We start from the raw sequence: 19650 nt of genomic DNA, 5'->3' as shown, positions 1-19650 counted from the left end.
GAACCATCGGATCTCAGACCATCATCTCCTTCATAGATTATAATAAACCTTTTTTACTTACCTTTGTCTCCGTGCATGATTCTGCATGTCGTGGGTCAAAAAGCTGCAGCCCAGCATGACAGTAGTAAGAGATACTATATTTGAGGTTTTTGCCTTTGCATGAAACTCCTTCAAATAAGTTCAACTCAAGGCCTCGCATCATTTCTATTGGAAAATAAATGAGTTTGCCATTTTCAACTATATTCAAAGTTGGTATGTTGACATTAGCAAGGAATACATACCGGTTAGGAACTCTCGGCGTAGTGCTCCTTCATCCATGCCTTGTTCTCCAATAAAGGAAACACTTAGCTGGTTTTTGGGGAAAGCCTGCTTCTGTCTGGCCCGCTGTTTCAGACCTCTCTGGTAAAGGTCGTCCCTTGTCACATTAATGTTTAAGGTTTTAGTGTTGTCAACTCTTTCTTGTAGGAACTTCAGGATGTCTGATAAGCTATTGACAACAACATTGTGTTTATTATTATTTATTTTAAAACCTGCACATTAACACAAATGTTTGTAAAAATTCAAACCAGCGTTAGTGCTTGGCAGTGGCGGTTCTACATGGAATTACTCCCCGGGCGAGGCCCCCTTTGAGCGCCCCCCCAACCGCCCCCACCACCACCACCACACCACCCCACCTGCACGAACACACACGTTTTCTACAAACAGGCATGTTTTATTAGAACGACTATTGAACATTCATTTTTCTAAGTTGCACATATTTACATTAAGTACTATGAAGTTGTCAGAATGTAAAGCACTATACATTATATACTGTATCAAAATATATAGAATCAAATATACAAAAACAACTAAACTAACTAAATATTAAGAATATATGCACATAATATATAATAAATATTCTAAATAGCAAAACAATTTCACACATAACAAACTAAAGATAATCACTACAGCACTGCACTTAGAACAGAAAACACAAACTAAAATTAAAACCTAACCTTGATGCAAAGTCATCAATAATGTCATCATATGAAATCTGCTCCCCTACTGAGTGATTGATACTAATCAGAGCCAGGTTAGTGAGCCGCCCCTGAAACATAGTTGACCTCAGGTATGACTTGATCAAGTTTTGAAAAACTCCTCTCAGCTTGAGCCACAGTGACTGGCAGAGCAGTCCAAAAGTCGGGGTAGATCTCCAATAGATCTCATGATCAATAATATTTTACAACTGCCTCTGAAATTGTAATTTAAACTGACATAAAAAAACTGTAGACTACCAAAAATGCCAACTTTTACAGAACAAACCAGGTAAAAAATAATCAGTGCAGCCATCTGCAATAAATAACCAGGATAGTTAGTGGTGACTGGGGAGTTTTCTTCTGCTTGTACAGTTGTTTTATTTATTATTATGTGAACATGATCAACATGTGTTTGTTGTTGTTCAGGCAGGCCACAGGCTGCAGCGAGCATTTAACAAATCCTAGTTTGAATCAGTAAAAAACGATTCAAGGAATTTATTCGAACCATTTGAATATTCGTTTCAATATTTCAGCCCTATTAGCTCTGTTAGCAACTAGTTGACCGAATTTAACCGTTAAAATCCCAGTTAACTGGTTCAAAAAATTGAAAACATTCATCATGAGAGCTACATACCTTTATCTTTCTCCTCTTTTTTTCTTTTTTATTCCTGAATCGGGCACCTGGTGGTTTTAGCCTTTTTATGTTCATCTCTTCTGTTTGACTCCTGACTCGGTAAGTTTCCTTTAGTCAGGACTAAACAATTTGACCTTGATGGGGGGGTGACCACAAAATCGTTTTGTTTTTCCTTTTTTTATTCGGCCATTTCACACAATTCAGAAACACCTGAAAGAATGATAGGCCTGTGTTTATGATATTATGAATGAAATGTGGAAGAACATCAAGATGTGATCGACTTTAGCCATGTTGATACAGTTGATTCAGCCCCTACCCGCTCATTTCATTTGGACCCACCCAGAGGTGAATTCCCCCGCCGCACCCCTCCCCTTCCTCTTCTTCATACACACACGGTGCACGGAGCGCCTGCAGCTGCAGGGGGCGCCAACTTGCTGTTTCCAATCCAGACACTGTCATATGACAGATAATAGAAAACCTCGGTGTGGCGCAGATTTCCTTTGTTTTGTTTTTTTTACTCAGCGCTTGTGCGCCCCTTTTGTGTCATGAAAAAACGCCGCCCCGGGCAACTGCCCTGTCTGCCCATGCCTAAAACCGCTACTGGGTATAGCGGTAAACCTCGGTAAAAAAGTTGACAATAAAAATAACCGTCCAGTTTAAAAAAAAAACTAAATTATCTCGGTGGGTTTACCGTGGCCGCGGTTTAGGCGCGGTGACCCTTATCAGCCACCGTCGCTTCTGCTGAAGTTCCCGTGCACACGCACTTTTTAGTTTGCAACCAAAACTTTGAAGCTGAAATAACGGCCGAAGGAGGAGACGGCAGCGCCCAGGACATCAATCAGCCCTCAAAGAAGACTAAATCGGAAGTATGGGTATATTTTAGATTTCCGAAAAATGCTGAGGGACAGTTAATAGAAGACGGCTATCCCGTTTGCAGAACGTGCAGGAAACAAGTGTCTGCAAAAGGCAGCAACACTTCAAATCTAATGGCACATCTGCGTGACCATCACCCACGTCTCTACAGCCAGTGCAAGGTAAGTTAACATTAGCATTTTAGCTTAAATGCATGACGTGAGGACTTTTGGTTGAGGGAGAATGCAACGAGTCACTATAGACTGCAGCCGCAGCGTCCTCTGCCAGCATTTAAACCGTGTCACGGACACCCTGTTGCTGGATGAAGCATCTTATTTGTTGATGATGAAGAGAAATATACAATTAGTTCCTTGTCATTGATTTGTTTACTTATTCAATGCCATTTATACTTGAACATTTGGATTTGATTACATAGTGTAGTAGTTATTTTAGTAATTTGTTTAAAGTGGCTATTTATTTTAAATACATATTTTTTAAGGTTGACTTGTACAGTGCTCAAGTCAAGTGTGGACTGGAGTTTTAGATTTTCATTTTGATAATGAAGAAAACAAGTATATGAGAAAACAAGTGGAGTTTCTTTGATTTGTTTACATATTGTTTATGTTTTGAATGTTTGGATTTGTATCTGTGAGGTTGTGTGTGTGTGTGTGTGTGTGGTTCCTCACCTCTTCTCCTCAGGTGTGACAGGCAGGCCGCACCAGGTGCCATCGATCAGAGGCAATTAAGGTGGAGCACTTAAAGCTGACCGGAGGAGGAAAGCAGATGCCAGATGATTAAGCCACACAGCTTGGTAATCAGGTCAGCTCTGTGTTTCCTTGCACTTCCCAGTGATTTTCTCACGAGTAATGTTTTGTCTCGCAGCCGGCCCGACTTTCTGGGTTCCCAGGATCTCCCAGCGTCTTCCCTGAACCGTGGTGTCTGCTTCACCCCGTGCTCCTCCTGGCTGCGGTGCTTCAGCCTTTTCATCTATGCCCTGTTGGATCCTCCTCTTCTCCACCGGCCTGTCCACCCTCGAGCCTCCAGCGAAATCTCAATCTCAGCCTGCCACACTCCCACACTGGACCTCACCTCCTCTCCAAACCCTCCTCGCTGCGCAGACCAGTAAGCTCACCCCCTTCAATTCTATTATCAGAACAGTCTCCTTGCTCCTCGACTCACCTTCTGTTTCCCCTTCAGAACCGCCTCTGCGAACCCGTCCAGAGTTCCTCCACCATTCTGAGAACCCGCTGAACTTTCAATAAAACTGTTAAACTTTCTCCTGTGTCCGGGTGTGTTCGCTCCATAGTCTCCTAGAGAATCATGACAGAATCATCTGGCCACTCAGACTCTGCGGCACACCTGCGCACTGCTCTGTCCGAACAAGGCATCCTGTTGGGCCGACACGAAACGGCACTCCAGAACATGTCTCAGCAACAGGATACGTTACTCCAAGGAATGAATCATCTCACTAAACTCTTTCATGATCTGAGTTCTAGGCTCCCCTCATCTGATCCACAACCTTCGGCACCAGTCCCGGTCCGCCGTGATCCTTCAGCATCGTCCGGTTTCCGTGATGCGGTTTCTCCGACTCCTAATCCGTTCTCTGGCGAGTTAGGTAAGGCAAAAGGCTTTCTATTGCAATGTTACTTAGCTTTTGACCGCAGTCCCCACTCTTTTCAGACAGATGAGAGTAAAATTTTATATGTCATCTCCCTCCTTAATGACAAGGCTCTGCTTTGGGCCCAGGCTACCCTTGGCTCCGACAGTCTTTCAGATCACTCATTCGACCATTTTCTCGAACAATTTAAGCAGACTTTCTGCCCAAAGATTAGTGAGGAACAAGCCACCAAGAGATTATGGAATCTAAGACAGGGTAGTAGATCAGTAGCTGAGATGACAGTCGATTTCCGCATTTTGGCTGCGGAATCAGGTTGGAACGGTCCCGCGCTGAAAGGGGTGTTTCAACATGCGCTTAATGAGAATCTGAAAGACGAGTTGGCCAGTGGAGACGAGCCCGACTCCTTGGATGATTTAATCAATCTCCCTATAAGGATCGACAACCGTCTTAGAGAGCGAGCAAAACTTAGAGATCCGGGTCCCAGATTCCCTGCTCCGTGCCGGGTTGAACTAACTGCACCGCCGTCTCCTCTCGGGTTTTCGGCTCCGCCCCCTGTCTCCAGCGCACAGCCAAATTTGCCTTCCCCTGAGCCCATGCAGATCGGCCGTGCTCGGCTTTCTCCGGCGGAGAGGCAGCGCCGTATGGAAGCTCGTTGTTGCCTATATTGCGGTTCCCCCGATCATTTTATTGCAGCCTGCCAGCTCCGCCCCAAAGGGTTCACTCGTCAGTAAAAGTGGGGGTACTGACGGGTGACCTCAACAAAAGAAATCTTCGCCTCACGCTTTCCGCCACCATCCAAATTAATTGTCTTCAGGTCCAAACTAGCGCCCTCATAGATTCTGGTTCAGAGCAAAATTTAATCAGTGCTGGTTTTGTTCAACAACATTGCATTCCCATCCTAGAGCTCGATCATCCGGTGCAGGTTTCTGCATTAGATGGTTGTTCTCTTACTACCATCACCCATCAGACTGAAACAGTTAACCTAGTGGTTTCTGGTAACCACTGTGAAAAAATTACATTTTTAGTTTTTCCAGTCAATGATTCACCTGTAATTTTAGGTTACCCCTGGTTGTCCCAGCACAACCCCTCCATCAATTGGTCCCAGGCCCGTGTGGAATCTTGGAGCCCTACCTGCATTCGCGAATGCCTCCATTCTGCTGTTCCCAGTCAGGTTTCCTCCGTCCCAGAACATTCTGAGCCCACTGATCTCACTAACGTCCCCACAGAATACCATGATCTTCACAGGGTTTTTAGTAAGGAGTGTGCCCTCTCTCTTCCGCCTCATCGACCCTATGACTGTTCCATAGACCTTCTCCCAGGGGCCCCTCTTCCCTCCGGTCGTCTGTTTAGCCTCTCAAAACAAGAACGTGAGACTATGGAGGAATACATTAACGATTCATTAAAAGCAGGCATCATCCGACACTCCACTTCCCCCATGGGAGCAGGCTTTTTCTTCGTGGGGAAAAAAGATGGAACCCTGAGGCCCTGCATTGACTATCGTGCCCTGAACAACATCACCATAAAGAACAGGTACTCCCTCCCTTTAATTGCTTCTGCTTTCGAGCCTGTCCAGGAAGCTCTATTTTTTACCAAGCTGGATCTCAGGAACGCTTACCATTTGGTCCGGATCAAGGAAGGGGATGAGTGGAAAACAGCGTTTAAAACACACATTGGACATTTTGAGTACCTGGTCATGCCCTTGGGCCTTTGCAACGCCCCAGCAATATTCCAAAAAATGATAAATGATGTACTCCGGGATTTTTTGAATGTCTTTGTTTTTGTCTATCTGGACGACATTCTAATCTTCTCCAAATCATTCTCAGACCACCAGGTCCACGTCCGCTGAGTCCTACAACGCCTCCTGGAAAACAACCTCTTTGTGAAAGCTGAGAAATGTGAGTTTCACACACGTTCCATCACTTTCCTTGGTTACGTCCTCGGGGGTGGGCAGGTGAAGACAGATCCGGAAAAGATCAAGGCAGTCAAGGATTGGCCCATGCCAGAGTTGAGAAAACAACTGCAGCGATTTTTGGGTTTTTCTAATTTTTATAGGCGGTTCATTCGCAATTTCAGCATTCTGGCAGCCCCATTAACTGCTCTCACCTCCACTAAGCAGATTTTCCGTTGGACCAAAGACGCAGACCAGGCTTTTCTGTCCCTTAAGCAGAAATTTGTTGATGCTCCCATTCTGGTTACACCTGACAGCAAGGCCCAGTTCATTCTGGAAGTGGATGCCTCCAACCCTGGAGTGGGGGCAGTCTTGTCTCAACGATCATCTGCTGATCAGAAGCTCCATCCCTGTGCCTTCTACTCCAAGCGTTTCACCCCCACTGAAGGCCGGTATGACATAGGGGATCGAGAGCTTCTGGCTATCAAGCTTTCCTTTGAGGAGTGGAGACATTGGCTCGAAGGTACCGAGTTACCAGTAATCGTTTGGACTGACCACAAAAATTTGTCATATCTACAATCGGCCAAGCGTCTAAATCCCAGACAGTTTCGTTGGTCACTGTTCTTCTCCCGTTTTAATTTTGTTATAACTTACAGGCCAGGCACCCGAAATGTCAAGCCAGATGCTCTTTCACGCCAGTTTTCACCCGACGATCCCTCTGAAGCCCCAGAACCCATCTTACCGGCCACATGTTTGGTGGGCAGCCTCACCTGGGACATTGAGAGGCAGATCCACAAGGCCCAGGAGACTGAACCCGACCCGGGTGGGGGTCCCCCTAACTGACTCTATGTCCTCACAAGTGTCTGGTCCCAGGTCATCCGGTGGTCGCACTGCTCCAGGTTCTCCTGCCACCCAGGGGTGAGTCGTACCATAGCCTTTGTTCGCCGTTACTTCTGGTGGCCTGGCCTGAATAAGGATGTCATGAGCTATGTTACTGCCTGCACTACTTGCATTCGCAGTAAGAACTCTCACCGTCCACCTGCTGGGCTCCTGCAGCCTCTTCCAGTTCCAGCCCGACCATGGTCCCACATCGCGCTGGATTTTGTAACAGGTCTCCCCATCTCCAAAGGCAAGTCAGTCGTCCTCACTATAGTGGATCGTTTTTCTAAGGCATGTCACCTGGTCCCGCTGTCCAAACTACCCTCAGCTGCTGCTACCGCTCGACTTTTGTTTCTCCACGTGGTCCGACTACATGGCATCCCATCTGAGATCCTTTCAGACCGTGGACCCCAATTCATTGCCAAAGTGTGGAAGGACTTCTGTCGCTCCATTGGGGCTCAACCCTGTTTGTCTTCTGGCTTTCATCCCCAGACGAACGGCCAATGTGAGAGGCTCAACCAGGAAGTCGAGGACACCCTCCGTTGCCTCTGTGCCGATAATCCTGCATCATGGAGCCTCCACCTTCCTTGGGTTGAGTACTCTCACAATACTCACGTCTCTGCCGCCTCTGGTCTGTCTCCATTTGAGGCCTCACTCGGGTATCAACCACCTCTCCTTCCTGGCGCCTTCCCCGATTCCATCACTCCCTCAGTCCGTTCTCACATGATGGCCTGCAAACGAGTTTGGAACCATACTCGGTCCGCCCTGCAGTGAACCTCGGCCCAAAACAAGAGGTATACTGACCGGCGTCGCATTTCAGCCCCCGCATACTCCGTTGGTCAGGAGGTCTGGCTGTCATCCCAGCATTTCCCGCTCAAGGGCGCTCCCAGGAAATTGTCTCCCTGGTTTCTGGGCCCTTTCCCTATTGTTGCTATCATCAGTCCTTCAGCTGTCCGTCTGAGACTCCCTAGCCACCTTCGTGTTCACCCAGTTTTTCATGTTTCCCAGATCAGACCAGTAACCTCGAGCCCCCTGTTCCCTCCTGCCGATCCCCCTCCGCCCGCCCGGATTGTTGATGGCCGTCCCGCCTTCTCTGTATCCCGGATCCTGGACGTCCACCCTCGGGGACGTGGTCGCCAATACTTGGTCGACTGGCTGGGTTATGGTCCTGAGGAACGCTCCTGGGTTCCTCGTTCTGCTATCCTGGATCAGTCCCTCATCCGTGATTTTGAGCGGTCTGTTGCCTCGACCTCTCGGGGTCGGCCGCCGGGTGGCGTCCGTTGAGGGGGGGGGGGGGTACTGTGAGGTTCTGTGTGTGTGTGTGTGTGTGTGTGTGTGTGTGTGTGTGTGTGTGTGTTCCTCACCTCTTCTCCTCAGGTGTGACAGGCAGGCCGCACCAGGTGCCATCGATCAGAGGCAATTAAGGTGGAGCACTTAAAGCTGACCGGAGGAGGAAAGAAGATGCCAGATGATTAAGCCACACAGCTTGGTAATCAGGTCAGCTCTGTGTTTCCTTGCGCTTCCCAGTGATTTTCTCACGAGTAATGTTTTGTCTCGCAGCCGGCCCGACTTTCTGAGTTCCCAGGATCTCCCAGCGTCTTCCCTGAACCGTGGTGTCTGCTTCACCCCGTGCTCCTCCTGGCTGCGGTGCTTCAGCCTTTTCATCTATGCCCTGTTGGATCCTCCTCTTCTCCACCTGCCTGTCCACCCTCGAGCCTCCAGCGAAATCTCAATCTCAGCCTGCCACACTCCCACACTGGACCTCACCTCCTCTCCAAACCCTCCTCGCCGCGCAGACCAGTAAGCTCACCCCCTTCAATTCTATTATCAGAACAGTCTCCTTGCTCCTCGACTCACCTTCTGTTTCCCCTTCAGAACCGCCTCTGCGAACCCGTCCAGAGTTCCTCCACCATTCTGAGAACCCGCTGAACTTTCAATAAAACTGTTAAACTTTCTCCTGTGTCTGGGTGTGTTCGCTCCAGAGTCTCCTAGAGAATCATGACAGAATCATTTAAACCTGCACTGACTACTGTAACATGTTCCAGAAAAAGAAGCTATGTGTTCCTTTACTTGTGAAAAGTTGCACTTTTGCTAAGGCTTTGTGTTATTTTAGGTTTAATAAACACTGTTAAACCTTTTCAAAACTATTTCAGTTTGTGTAGAACAGGACTATCAATGCTTTCTGAACATATGCAACACAGTTTAAAAAATACCGCGATAATAGCGAAAACCGTGATAATTTTGGTCACAATAACCGTGAGGTTAAATTTTCATACCGTGACAACCCTACTAGGGATCGAGAAGACAGAGCAGGCACACGCACGCACACACACACACACACACACACACACACACACACACACACACACACACACACACACACACACACACAAAGCAATGTGTCTATGGTTACACTGTGATTGCTTAGTAAATATTCAGATTGGTGAGAGATAAACTTTATTGTATTTATCCTAGTGGATCTATAATTAAACGGATAAACTAGTAGTAGCACATCCAACGTCAAGGAAAGCAAAATGTTATTATAAGGAGAGGGAGAATGTGTAAGTGGTTAGCAGCAGTGTGCTAGATGATGGCCCCCTCCATGAGGCCACCACAGCTCAGCAGAACATCATTGTAGCTTCTTCTGGGGAGAAAAACACTTAGAGAAAAATTAAAGTTAACAGCTGAAATAGCAGAAAATAATACAGTTAAAGAGCAGATTGCAGAAGAAAGTAGAAGAGGGTGAAAAGTGGTCTGTGTATCCTCCAGCAGTCTAAGCCTATAGCAGCATAACTACAGAGATAACTCTGGATAACCTAGCCTTTTTAGATGGAGGCATGTTGCAGGCAGGGTAAAGGATGGTTTATGCTTGACGCGTCCGCGAGGTCTGCACGGCTCCGCGCGGAAAAGTTGCGTCATTTTAACAACCACGCCCCTCCATACGGCCCAGAATTTCCGCAACGCACACCTCGGAAAATTTCTAACCACGCGGACGAACAGACGTGGAAAAACATGGCGGACTGGCAAGAACTAGTATGGCAGAGGTTCGTAAATACAGACATTTGTATGATTCAGCTCTCAGAGATAACCGTGATCAACATGTAAATAATTCTTGGAGAGAAATAGCTCGCACTGTCGGAAAAGACGAGAACGCTGTTAAAAATGCTAGAATGCCATGTTGTAAACAGTAATTTTTACTTCTACTATGGTGTAGTGTTGGGTGCATGCCGTAGAGCTCCATGCTGCCCCCTACAGTTTGGGATAAAATTGGCTCACCTCAGAGACGAGCCGCACGAACCATAAACGCTGCGATTTGTGAAGCGCGTTCCATCCGAGAGCCGCATCACCGCGCGGAAAGTGAATGCGTCAAGCATAAACCAAGCTTTAGGGAGAGTCGTCTTTACCGACTGTACACTCCACCTCCCACTACTCCCACACTTGTCCAGATCTAGGCTGACATCAGATTTTAACCATAGGCCCTATCAAATAAAAATGTTTTAAGCCTATTCTTAAAAGTAGACAATGTGTCTGCCTCACGGACTAAGACTGGGAGCTGGTTCCACAGGAGAGGAGCCTGATAACTAAAAGATCTGCCTCCCATCCTAATTTTAGATATTCTGGGAACCACCACACATTACTGCATGGAAGGAGTTTATTTAGTTTATCAGCAAAAAATGTTTATTTAGGGGTGACTTGCTCTTTAATAATCAAGCTCCATCATACATCAGTGATCTGATTGTTCCATACGTTCCTAACTGAGCACTTCGCTGTCAGACTGCAGGTTTACGCTGCAGACACGTGTCATCAATAATTTGGCACTTCAGTGCATCTTAGTTAAAATTTTAATGTTCTGCCTAAAACTATCAGTGTTGTGCCGTCGTCAGGTAAAAACTCTGCACTGTATTTTAATTTAAATCTGCCACCGCTATTGGCTAAGAGGTATGCTATGATGTAAACTGGTACATTATGATGTCACAATGCTGTCGTGAGCCTGTGTGTGTGTATTTGTTTGCAGCTCCGCCCTCTCGGTCTGCGAGGCAACAGCATTTGTTGCATTTTTCAAACATGAATTGGGAGTGGAGTTAGACTCTGGTAGGGGGTGCCTTGCTCTTTTTCAGAGCTTTATATGTGAGAAGAAGGATCTTAAAATCTATTCTGAATTTAACAGGTAGCCAATGTAGGGAAGCTAAGACAGGAGGGATATGATCTCTCTTTTTAATTCTCATCAGAACTCTAGCTGCAGCATTTTGGACAAGCTGAAGACTTTTAACTACATTCTGTGGACTTCCTGAGAGTAATGAATTACAGTAATCCAGTCTTGAATGGAAATGGTAAATGGTCTGTATTTGATGTAGCGCCTTCTAGAGTCCTGGAACCCCTCAAGGTGCTTTTCAACACAATCAGTCATTCACCCATTCACACACACATTCACACACTGGTGGGGATGAGCTACGATGTAGCCACAGCTGCCCTGGGGTGCACTGACAGAGGCGAGGCTGCCGAGCACTGGCGCCACCGGTCCCTCCGACCACCACCAGCAGGCAACGTGGGTTAAGTGTCTTGCCCAAGGACACAACGACAGCGACAACTGTCTGGGGCTCGAACCTGCAACCTTCCGATTATGGGGTGAGCACTTAACTCCTGTGCCACCGTCGCCCCCTTGATGTAATAAATGCATGAACTAGTTTTTCAGCATCACTCCTGGAAATGATGCTTCTAATCTTAGCAATATTCCGAAGGTGGAAAAAGGAAATCCTGCAAACCTGTTTAACCTGGGATTTGAATGACATGTCCTGGTCAAAGATAACACCAAGGTTCCTTACTTTGTCCTCGGAGATTAATGTAATGCCATTCAGGTCAGGTGATTGACTAAGCAATTTCCTTTTCTGGATTTCTGGTCCAAAGATGAGAACTTGCGTCTTGTCTTGATTTAAAAGCAAAAAGTTTAGAGTCATCCAATTTTTTATGTCCTCAAGACAAGCCTGTAATCTACCCAACCGATTAGGTTCATCAGGGTTAATAATAATAATAATAATAATACATTTTATTTAAAAGCGCCTTTCAGGACACCCAAGGTCACTTTACACAAAACAAGTAATAAAATACAATAAAACAACAATAAAACCCAAAGAAGAAAAAACAAAGAGAGAAACAGTTCAATAAAATCAGAGGTTGTAGGCAGATTTAAACATATGTGTTTTGAGTTTTGTTTTGAAAAGGGTAAAACTGTCGACGTTCCTGATGTCTGGGGGAAGTGAGTTCCAGAGTCGAGGAGCAGAGCGGCTGAAAGCTCTGCTCCCCATGGTAGCGAGACGGGCAGAAGGAACCGCAAGATGGATGGAAGAAGAAGATCTGAGTGAACGGGACGGGGTGTGAATACTTATAAGGTCTGAGATATATGGTTATGGTTATTAATGGTTATATATGGTTAATGGATAAATATAGCTGAGTATCGTCAGCATAACAGTGGAAGTTTATCCTATGCTGTCTAATGATTTTACCAATTGGGAGCATATATATAGTAAAAAGAATTGGTCCAAGCCCTGAACCCTGTGGTACTCCACATATAACCCTGGAGTATGAAGAAGATTTTTCATGTACATTTACAAAATGAAATCTGTCAGACAGGTAGGATTTAAACCAGCCTAACGCTGTTCCTTTGATCCCTACAACATGTTCAAGTCTTTCTAAAAGAACATTGTGATCAACTGTGTCAAAGGCAGCCCTGAGATCTAACAAGACTAGAACAGACACAAGATTCTTATCTGAGGCCATGAGAATATCATTTGTAACTCTCACTAATGCAGTTTCAGTGCTGTGATACTCTCTAAAACCAGACTGAAATTCCTCAAACAGAGCATTAGTGTTTAAATGCTCACATACTTGGATGGCCACTATTTTCTCCAGGACTTTGGATGAAAATGGAAGGTTAGATATTGGTCTATAATTCATTGGGTCATCTGGATCCAGAGAAGGCTTCTTAAGTGAAGGTTTGATTACAGCAGTAGAAGCTGGTTCTTGAACATGCTGTATTGTTAATTCACCCCAACTCTTCCTTTCCTCTCCCCTCTTTCTCTTTCATTTTCGTCTCAGTGTCCATTGGGATTGAAAACAACCAGAAGCAATTGTTATAAAGTATATATATATATATATATATATATATATATATATATATATATATATATATATATATATAAAGACAAAGGGCTTTGTAGCTGAATTTATAACGCTCCACCCTTGAGGGTTTATGTTTATTTATTTGGCAGATGCTTTTATCCAAAGCGACTTACAATTTATAACCTATAGGGCATGTTGTGATCTGTGGGGGAAACCGGAGTACCCGGAGGAAACCCACGCATGCATGGGGAGAACACGCAACTCCACGCAGAAAAGCCGCAGCCGAGTTTCGAACCTGCAACCTTCGTGCTGCGAGGCAACAGTGCTAACCACTGCATCACCATGCAGCCATTGTCAGAGGCTAAAACTGTAAGACTTGTTTTTTGGCACTCAGCCTGAGAATCAGACAAGACAAAATTCTTTTTAATTGTATTAAACATCCACAACTTGTTGCCATTGTATATTTGAGATGAATAAACTCCTTCCATGCAGTAATGTGCCTGTTTATTGTGATGGATGTGGACAGAGAGATTTGTGGAGGTAGCCGTTTTATTGCAGACAAAAAAAAAATTCTATTCACTTCTCCAATGTACGTTCAAATATTTAAATGACAGAGAATAAGCTATTTTTATATTCTTTTTTCTCCCAAACACATTTTTTAACGATAAATTAAAGACCAAAGACATTAATCTGTGAAGTAAATATAAATATTCACTCAGATTAGGAGCCATGGAACAAAATTCTTTAAGGTTATTGAATATGTCTTTAGAGAAATGCTGATAACGTGAAGAAATGTCATACAGAATGCAGTTTGATTAAAATGTGCTCTTCTAACTCCAGCAATTATCATGAGCCAATGCTATGTTCTTCTTAAAGGTACAATATGTAAGAATTGTACAATACTCACAAAACAGTCAAATGTTTTTCATATTGGAAGAAGGTTTGCATTGATTTCTTTTCATTTTCAGCCAGCTTGGTGGGGGGGAGGGGGGGGGTACTCTACTGTCAGGTAAAGAATGCCAAAGGCTAACATTAAGCTAACAATGCTGTGAATTAGAAGCAAATTATAAACAAATAGTCATGAGATGATTACAATCACCGAGTAAACAAATAGACATCACCCCCTCTGAAACAGAAACAAATAGAAAAAATATTGGCCCAGTTTTATTTATCTGACCAATACGTTAAAAAATGACTAACGTCAGCTCTAAAAACGCATTAAGCTACTTTTTCAGTTCCCAACAACTTGATGTTATAGTGTAATGTATGTATCCACTTATCAATTTACTGTGTATTTCTCATTTTCACTTTCCATCTAGAATCTTCTGAAGCTGAGCCGTAACCGGCAGTCACTTGTTTTGTTTATAAATGAACTGCAGTACCCACATTTTACCACAGGATGTCACTCTTACATAAAGCATCTTTAAGTAGCTTGGCAAAGATCAAGCAGGACAGGGACAATGGAATTAGTTATTTTTAGGATTACAGCAGTAATAAAATTGAGTATAAGTTACAGAAAAATGAAAACAATCTTCAGCATTAAAATAACTCAAAATGTCTCATCTTCATGTAAAAATATTCAGGTTCAATAAGCCAGTGGTGTGCTAACAAAGAAAAAAATGACATTTGAATAATAAATGGTCATGCAATGCAGATATGAACAGAAAATTAAACCACAAACACAGAGTAATGCATTGAGACCTAAAATTTGCATGACTTTATTTTACCGATTCATTGTCTGTATCTCAAAAAGTGACGTTGTTGAAGTGATAAAACAAACGAAAAACTGCTGTCCGGGTAAATTCCAAAATGAAAGTTCATAAACTAATAAATACTTCAGCTTTTTTTATACTTTGCTCGCCTTTTTGAACTTGAATGAAAGGTGGACTGACTGTGAGGCATTTTGAGAAGGGTTAGGGAAATCCCTACAGAAACCCAACCTATTGTAACGTGAGGAAATATGGGTTTTTCTGTGCCAAAGGTTGTATTGCCCGGCTGGGTCAAGAGCTGGGTCGCTCAGAACTTTAACCCACAGATTAAGACCTTTGCCGACATGAAGTCTGCAAGATTCAACAGAAACCACAACATCCCACACCTGCAGCTTCCAGCCGAAGGAGTTCTCATGAAAGCTAGTCATAATAAGAGTCTTACGCTTCCTTTGTTTATTAATGCTAAATAATCATTATTATCATTTTGCTCATTATAAATGTGTTTAATCAATTGAATGATTATTATGCTTTGGGTGATCATAATGAACTATAATGAATCAATACTTAATTAAATAATGTTTGAAGACGTTATAATGACCTTCACACACACACACACTCTCACAGTAAACTCCAAAACACATTTGCTCTGACGCACGTTTGCTTTGGGAAGAGAAGGGTTTTGGTAAGTTTCAGTTCATGATTCAGTTCGTTTTTGACAACGAAAGAGAGAGGACGTGTAACAAACGCTAACGGGGGAACGGAGCCCACCGGCTCTTGCCCCCCCCCACCCCCCCCCACCCCCCACCCACCCACGTTATTCCTGTCAAGTCAGACAGGATAGCTTAAAATATCAACTGTTAAAGATTGTCCAACAAGTTGCCAATGTTGATTGTTGTTTCCTATGCTTGTCATTTCAAAATCATTAGTTTAATTTGAAGAATTAAAACTTTTAACTTTCAAACTTGTCTCATCATTGAACTGAAACACAGACCCATGGATATTATCGTCAGTTTATCGATGAAAACAACCTTTGAGTCTTCTTAACCCTAAAAGTTGGTTATTAATTTATTACAAATTAATATTCCGAATTAATATGTAGGATGGTTCATCTTTCATAAAAGAGCATAAACCATTACGCTACATAATGGTTGTTTAGTTTTGTCTTAGCAGCAGCAGTGACTCTAGCTAAAGACTCAATTAAACACAATTAAAGTATTTTTTTCCTTGAAATTTGCAGTTTGAATGAAGAAGAGGGAAACTTTGTAATTGTCGTGCTTTGTTGCTTATTTCCATTTAGAAATAGTATTCAAATAAAAGTCTTTCATAAAAAATAAGCAAGAACAACTTTGAAGGAAAATCATTGGTGGAGGGATGAGACTCAGGGCATCGGAAAACAAACGATTATCTGAATTCTGCATATTTACTAGAACTTGTTAGACAATGACATTTGCTTTGCTTTCTCATTGAGTCGAAGCCAAACTTTAACTCTGCTAAACTTTAGAGACAGACCGTCACACGTGTGTGTTAAATGTCTGCTGGTCCTTCCTGCTGATGCAGATGTAAAACCCTCCCTCATATCCATCGGCTCCATGGCTCAGCTACAGCCATGGCCGGGTGTTTTCAGAGAAGAGTTAGCTTTTAGGTCTGCTGCTTTAATATCAACTATAATGTTTCAAGTCTTTTTGTCAGAGGTTTCTGTGGTTACTGAAGTATCCTTACAAATGTTTCAGATTTTCCTCTGGTGTCATTGACAATGCATTAAGTTTTTGCATATGGTCCATGCTTGCAATGGTAGCTCTACCTTTTGAAGACCTCTGCAGTGGCTGAGAGTGACCTCATGCTGTCCATCAACATCTGTGCTAAAGCAAAGCCCTTGGAATTTGTCTAAATGTTTAGGGTTTCTTTTTGTACCTGATGTTTTACTTGGAGAGAAGTGGCTTATTTGCTGCCCTTCTTGACACCAGCTCACCCTACTTAAGGCTTCTCCTCACTTTGCTTCCACAGGGTATCCGCGGGTCCTTAAAAAGTCTTAAATTTGCTTTTCCAAATTTAAGGCCTTAAAAATCCTTAAAAATGACAAATAATCCTTAAATACAGTTTCCAAAGGTCTTAAATTACCAAAGACCCAATAAACAAGATTATTTTATTTCTATCAAATTTTTGTGAATTTCTAGTTAGTTCAGGATTTTTTGTGTATGGTGTTGGCGTAAGCGGAACTGTACACATACGGTTGGTTGTGAACAGGGGCTATTTTTAGAGGAGCATGCTAGTGGGAGCTTGCTAGTGGGGAAGTGCAACATTATTGGTGACTGGATGGCTAATCCCACGTTCACGTTGTAGTTAGCACCGGTTCCAGGCAATAGCTGGAAATTATAACTTAAATTTAATTTTAAAAAATAGCTTAAATTTGGTCAAAGTGGCCTTAAAAAAGGTCTTAAAAAGTCTTAAATTTGGCTCCCTTAAACCTGCAGATACCCTGTTCCAGAGGCATGTACGCCTGCCCGCATGCTATACAAGCTGTGTATGCACTAGTGTTGCAACAGCATCCACATTAGCAGATGATCCTGGTGCTCAGCACCCCTGCAGAACAAGAGGGTCTTTTGGGATTATTGTTTAATGGAACAACCCTTGTGACAGTAGATGTGTGTTTCATTTTCAAAACTTCTGGGTACAAGTGTAGAAAAGAACAAGTATTAAAGTTGGTTTGTATGTGCTTGGGATGGCTGCTCTACCACATGGGGCATTTCACAGGATGTGAAAAGTAGGGATGATTCTTGGGAACATCAGGTGACCAGACGGGGTTCAGCCAGCTGATGGGACTCAGCTTGAGCCTGTTGCTTTTTGGTCCAGAGTCAGGTTACCACTGCTGGACTGTGTGTGCACGTTTTTATATTTGAATTGATTTTCTCTGCGATGACAGCTCCAGTCAGGCTGGCACCAGTGCCTCCCCCACCCCCATCTACTTACTGTCTATCCCCGACACACATACATGCCACCACTGCTGACTCAAAACACACACACACACACAGCCCATCAGTGCATCGTAAAAATGGTGTAATGTTCTAGTCCGGCTGTGTATTCAACAGCCTTCCTGTTTTTACGCATTCATCGATACATTTAATATTCTTCCAGCTCATTCTCATGGATTGTGTTCCTTATGAAAACATTTATTTAGGAAACTCTTTAATGATTTCAGTCATTTGTCCTGTTCACATCGGTTCCTTACTAATCTCACACATGACCTCCTTCATCTTCTCACCACAGACATCAATATGTATTTTTAAAATAGTTACATTTACTAGCACAAAAATCTGTTTAGCTTGCATCCACAATGTTCAAAATGTTGTATTTACACATCACTACGTGCCAGTTTCTGGCTTCACTCATGTTGATAAGAGGTGGCCTCTCCACTGAAGGGCAGCACGTTGCTCCCATGGCCTTGGCTTCCATCTGCTCCTGTCATTGGGCTATTGAAAATAACACCACTGATGTATTCATCAGAGTTCTTCTCTGGGACATCAGACTCAGGCCGGGAGCGTTTGAAGCGGCGATCAGGATACTGGCTGTTGTCAAACGGCATGCGGTGCACACACAGCACATGGGTCTTTAGGTTGCCTTTTTGTGAAGCGCTGTAGGGGCAGTAACCGCACCTAAATGGTCGCTCACCTAGAAAACAAAACAACAACAAAGAGAGACGATGTCATCACCATTCTGATATAAAATACACATGCAAGCGTCTTTTTAAATCCCTAAAGTTCACCATTAAGAGGATTCCTCAGTTCACTCTTCATGTTACAACAAATGGGTACTGTGTGGGTTCAGTTTGTTACATGGAGAAAAGGATGACATGTGTTACATTTACATTTTCAACCATATCTTACTTCCTATGCTAGCGAAGGTTTCAGTCCTCGAGGGAATGAAAGGTTCGACAAAACTACTGGATTTTTTTTTCAGTTTATCAGCCTAAAATTAAATTTAAACAAAAATAAGGATTACCAAACCTTTTTTCTGCCTTTTCAATTACCTCGCCCCGTGTGGCAGAAACGATCTGGAATCAGACCCTTAATATTCTAAACCAGCTCACACAACAGGCACAACAACAAACCTGCAGATACCCTAAGTGGCCTTTGTTTAACCAACAATTCAATCTGACTGAATGTCCAGGGAATCCCTCACACCACTATCCCATTGTTAATCATCAAAAAGCCGATGCTGCACAATCAGAAACTCACAAATTCTCACAAACCCGAAGCATCAGTCATGAAGAACAAGCTGTCATCGGTCAGGATTTGGACCCGAGGTTGATTTCAGAACGCTAAGGTGATCTACAGAAGTCCAGAAAAAGAAAGACCAGCAATTCAGTAGCCACAGAAACACTAGACAATAACATTTAAACGCTCTGAAGCAAACTGTGAAAACCAACACCAGAGTCATTCTCTGGAGTTTTGGCCAAGGCTACAGCAGCAGCACCGACTCTTCAGCGAGACAAGTAGAACCTCTAAACTACCCACTACTTCATTCCTGCTTCCCTGTGGGCCATCAGTGGATTTCCACAAATTTATCCGAACAACACTTTTGCTGCTCCCTGAGTCAATCTGCATGTTTTGAAGAGGGACCATACATCTAATGGCCTGAACACATCAGCAATGTGGAACAAAGGAGAGTGCTTTCCTCCATCTCCCCTCCTCGCCCCAGCTCCAGCGCAAAATGTTCTCTCTTGATTGGATCTGATCATCACTGCAGCAAACACAATGGCCCTTAATAGCACCAGCCGTTTGTTTGAGGGATGCCGATTACACCGCCATCATAACCCACTTCACTTAGCTCACTCATTCTCAGACAGACGGAGGGGACAAAATGGAGGAGGGGAGCGTAAGGAGGCCGAATGAAGGGAGAGTGTCTGAGCCCTTTATACTTCTTTAGGATAATAATAGCAC

General features: G+C 43.7%; 1 protein-coding gene across 5 annotated transcripts in view; it reads right to left on the bottom strand.

Annotated features, from left to right (window-relative positions):
- Positions 1 to 15586: 15586 nt before the first annotated feature.
- The window catches only part of znf536 (zinc finger protein 536), a 271438-nt gene continuing 267374 nt past the window's right edge, over positions 15587 to 19650 (bottom strand). For all 5 annotated transcript variants that reach the window (XM_070554604.1, XM_070554602.1, XM_070554605.1 and 2 more), the window contains one exon: positions 15587 to 18379. In XM_070554604.1, coding sequence (XP_070410705.1) covers positions 18093 to 18379 — 287 coding nt within the window. In that variant the 3' untranslated portion in view covers positions 15587 to 18092. The remainder of the gene's footprint in view (positions 18380 to 19650) is intronic.

This window comes from Nothobranchius furzeri, chromosome 9 (assembly GCF_043380555.1).
Source record: "Nothobranchius furzeri strain GRZ-AD chromosome 9, NfurGRZ-RIMD1, whole genome shotgun sequence".
NCBI lineage: Eukaryota > Metazoa > Chordata > Actinopteri > Cyprinodontiformes > Nothobranchiidae > Nothobranchius > Nothobranchius furzeri.
The sequence above is the reverse complement of the archived record's forward strand: the minus strand, read 5'-3'. Positions and strand labels throughout refer to the sequence as shown.